Source organism: Pterocles gutturalis, unplaced genomic scaffold, assembly GCF_000699245.1.
Source record: "Pterocles gutturalis isolate BGI_N339 unplaced genomic scaffold, ASM69924v1 scaffold8885, whole genome shotgun sequence".
In the NCBI taxonomy this organism is placed as follows: Eukaryota; Metazoa; Chordata; class Aves; order Pterocliformes; family Pteroclidae; genus Pterocles; species Pterocles gutturalis.
The window spans coordinates 1-4,027 of record NW_010138178.1 but is presented as its reverse complement, the minus strand read 5'-3'; the positions used below and the strand labels follow the sequence as shown (position 1 = coordinate 4,027).

The 4,027-nt window shown below is 54.1% G+C and overlaps 1 protein-coding gene across 1 annotated transcript; it reads right to left on the bottom strand.

Moving 5' to 3' along the window:
- Nucleotides 1-10: 10 nt before the first annotated feature.
- CDA (cytidine deaminase) lies at nucleotides 11-1,636 on the bottom strand (the record flags this gene model as incomplete). Its single annotated transcript, XM_010082888.1, has 4 exons — nucleotides 1,420-1,636; nucleotides 974-1,085; nucleotides 673-730; nucleotides 11-85 (listed from the first exon to the last, which is right to left on the bottom strand). Coding segments are annotated over exons 1-4 (420 nt in total), but the record flags the coding sequence as incomplete, so codon positions are not given.
- Nucleotides 1,637-4,027: the final 2,391 nt, after the last annotated feature.

The following is a 4,027-nucleotide window of genomic DNA, read 5'->3' as shown; positions in this document are numbered from 1 at the left end:
AGGAGGGGGCCAGCAGCTCCTCCAGCCTCTTGACGATATAGGTACCGTCCGCTTTGGTCAGGTAGATGTCCCAGTCCGTGCCGAACTGGAAGAGGAGAGCGGGGATAAATTACTCAAATAATCCTTTTTTTTTTTTTTTTTTTTTCTGGGTTCGCAAGGAGCATCCCCTATTATTGCTTGTATTTTGGGGCGGCTTTTCAGCATCACTTCCCCCAGGGGAGGGATTTTGGGCTCAGATCCTGCGGTTTTGGCCCCCCCCAGGGTGAGCCCTGGTGCCTCCAAACCTGCCAAACCCAGCCTTCGAGCTGAGCTATTAAATGTTAACCACCCCAGAAATGGGCTGTGGGTTTCGGGGTGCCTGGAGAGAGGAGGAGGCAAGAAACCCCCATTTTAGGCTTGGCAGAGCCAGAGCGATGGTTCCGGGGCCGAACTCTGCACCCAGCAGCTCCTGGGAGGAATAAAACCCCCTGGGGAGGGCGAGTTAATGGATTACCACCGACCTGATCCCATGGGACAAGGAGGAACACCCCTTTTCCTGAGGATAGGGCAATTTGGGGTGCCCGGAGCCGGCCCTGGGGATGGGGGGTAGCAACCCCCCCCCTTTGCACCTCGGGGTGTTTTTGGGGGGATGGCTGGGGTCAGGGGCTGCAGGGTCCCCCCACAAGCCGTCACCTCTCTCATCACTTGTCTGCAGGCGCCGCAGGGCACGATGAAGTCGTCCCCCATGTCACTGCCAAAGGAGAAATGCACAGAGCTCAGTTTTTTGGGGGGGGGCACCCACAGAAGACCCCCATGCACCAATAAATACAGAGCCACAGCAGAATTTTCCCCCCCAAATCCCCCCAAAAACATGCAAAAACCTGCCTCCCCCCCAAAAAAACCACCCAGGAGCTGCCCCTTGGGCACACCGGGGCTTTTCCCAGGGGCCCCCCCAGTGTGTCCCCCGCCATGCCAGCTCTCGGGGTGCCCTTACCTGGCGATGGCCATGGCCCTGAAGCTGGTGTGTCCCTCGGAGATGGCTTTCTGGATGGCGGTCCGCTCGGCACACGCCCCTAGGCTGTGGCAGGCGTTCTCCACGTTGCACCCTGCGGGGGAAAAACCCACTCAGCCCCCCCAAACCCACCAGCTTCCCTCCAGGTGAATTTTTTTCGGGGGAAATTTGCAGAAAAAACCCATTTTTTCTACATGCACCGCCCCATCCCAGCCTCTCACCAACACATTCCCCACTTCCCCGATTTATTTCCTGTATTTTCCAATCCGCCGCGATCTTTGGCTCGCTCCGGGGTGGCAGCTGCCAAAAAGCAGCCGGAGGCGTTGCGGGAGGGAACCAGCACCTTGTGCCAACCCTGCATGCATGGCCAAAAGGTTGGAGGAGACACCCCAAAACCCAAAAGGGGGTCACACAGCCCCCCAGCTTACCGGAGAAGATCTCCCCGCTGGCGGTGAGCAGAGCAGCCCCCACGGGGAAGCGGCTGTAGGGGCAATAAGCACAATTTTTGGCTTCCTGGCTTCGACGTAGCAAAAGCTGCAGGGACTCACCCTGGGGCCGACCCGGGGGGACAGAGGGGGCCGGGTGCTGCCTGTTGCCCTCCATGCCTGCAACCGTCTGCCCTGCTGCTGCTGACGCCGCGGTTAAATATTGCCTCGCCTGGAAAAATAGGCTGGCCGGGGTAACGCCCGCTGAACCATGCAAGGAAGCATCCCCGGGGACAGCCCTGACCCCCAAAAATGTCAGGCATGGGGGGGTCCCACGTCCCCTCCCTGCCTGCTGTCTCATTTTTTCCAATTCTGCTTTTTTTTTTTTTTTACCTTCTCCCTTTTCCATCCCAGCAGAGCATTTTTCCACTGCCGCCTCGGTGTTTTTTTTCCTCCCTAGCTGCAAACTGGTTGCGCGGCTCCATGGGAAAATGTCACAAAATCACTCCTGGTGTGGGGGGACACAACAACTCCTGATCAGTGAGATCAAAAGGAATAAATTAATGTGATTGAAAACAGAAAACAAAATATACTTATCACATTTTCCCAGGTCTTTTAACTACCAGCTGCCAGGCAGTGGGGAATGCTGGCGATAAAACCTAAATTTGGGATGCCCTTGTGCTGCTCGAGCCCAAATTCGGTTCGGCTGGGGCGTTCATGGGAATCAGTCCACATGGGGTAAAGGGCTCCCAGGATGTTTGGCTCATCAGCAAATTGCTCTTTAATTAAAGATATTTTTTTTCCCCTTGCTGGAGGAGCTTAGTGCCCCATTTTCCGGTTGCAAGGATGGGTGTCGCAGCCCCCATTGATTTCTCACAGGGATTTTGGTCCAATTTGCTGGATTTGGGGAGAATTTGGACCTTACCCGCCGGTTTTGCCAGCAAACCTTGGCGCTGGGTCACTGCCAACAAGCCACGACAGGCTGGGACACGGCACCCGAATTGGCAGCAGCCTCCGATGTGGTGTAAATGCCGGGAGCTGAGGATGGAGCATGGGGCAGACAGCCCAAGAAACCAAAGCCGGGATGCTGAGATCGGTATTGTCCCACGGGGTGACCGGGCAGAGCCACCATCCTCACGCTGTGCAGTGTTTGTTCACTCTGGAACCTAATGACGACAGTTAGCTGCTTGCACAGACAGTCAAAGGCAATAGGCAGCTAGAGGGGAGGGATTAGCAACCCTGAATCAGCTCAGAGCCTTTTTTTCAGCTTTCAAACTGCAAATCTTGGTTGTTTTCCCATCTAAAATGAGCCGCAGATGCTCCTGTGCCCCCCACCCTCCCCGTAACACAGCATGAGCCCCCAAAACCTGGGAGAGAAAAGGAAAAGCAGCCCCAGGGCAGCTGGTGGGAGGCAGACCAGAGCAGGGGGACCCCCCTCCTGAATAATGTGGGGTAAATGAGCTTTCGGGGAGGGTTTAAACCTGCCCCATCGATATGAACACGGAGCAATTAAATAAAGAGTCCTTACCTCTGTCGATGAGACCAAGAACAGAAATAATGAGAGACAGAGGCTGGAGTGGATAGAAACCTTCCTCATTTGCACTAATTAATTAATTGCCACCTCCCCAAAACCATCCTCATGCAAGGAGCAAACCACAACACCCCAAGCCGCAGCAGAAAAGCCAAAAAATGGGTGCAAACTCCTGCATTTTGTATTATTTTGGCTGCAAAAAACCTCCGAGGCTGGTGAGGTCGCGGCAGCAAGAGCAGCAGGGCCAGGGCTGCTCGCCTGGTGAGCTGCTATTTTAAGGTTGCAATTGCTTCACTCAAACCATGGAAAAACTGGGAAGCTGCTGGGAAATGGCTTCCCGCTCCCTGCAACACCCAACTTGGGTTTTCCTCCCCAAGTGGAATAAAAAAGGGGGTGCACACTGTTATTTTACCCCTTTTTCCTCCTCATTTTTCAATCCCAGGGCAGCCAGAGCATATTTGTGGGTTCCTAAGATCCGGGGCTCTCCCTGCTGCACCCACAAGAAGCCCTAAGTGGTGGGGAAAAAAAAAAAAAAAAAAAAAAGGAGTTAAAGGAGCTGAATTCTGAACAGTCTCAGACCCACTGCGGGGCTGGAATCTCACAGGCACCCCGCAGCACTCCCCAAAAATCCCCTCCAAGCTGTGCTGCTCAGAAATGGCATTTCATTTTCCCCAGAGAGAAGCCATCCGGGTGTCTCGGCCAGAGTTAAAAGCAACAGGTTAAAAGCTAAACAAGCTCAGGCTAAGAGCAGCAGGAAGGCTTGGAAATAATGCAGAAAAATGGGATTTCTGGAGAAAAAAAAAAATGCCAGCAAACCTGCAGAATCTGCAAACCTCCTTGTGCAATGCTCAGGTTTGGGGAAAAAAAAAAACCTTTTCCCTCGTGCCAGGGTTGGGAGCTGACATCCAGCCCTCCCAAAAATCATCCCCTCGGATCCTGCCCTGATTTTTCCCCCATGCAAGTGGGGATGCTGCATGGCGAGGAGGGGGTGTGTTGATTTGACCAGCATCCTGATTTTACCAGCATCTTGATTTGACCAGCATCTCGATTTCCCTGCTGGAGCACGAAAGCGAGCGCGCG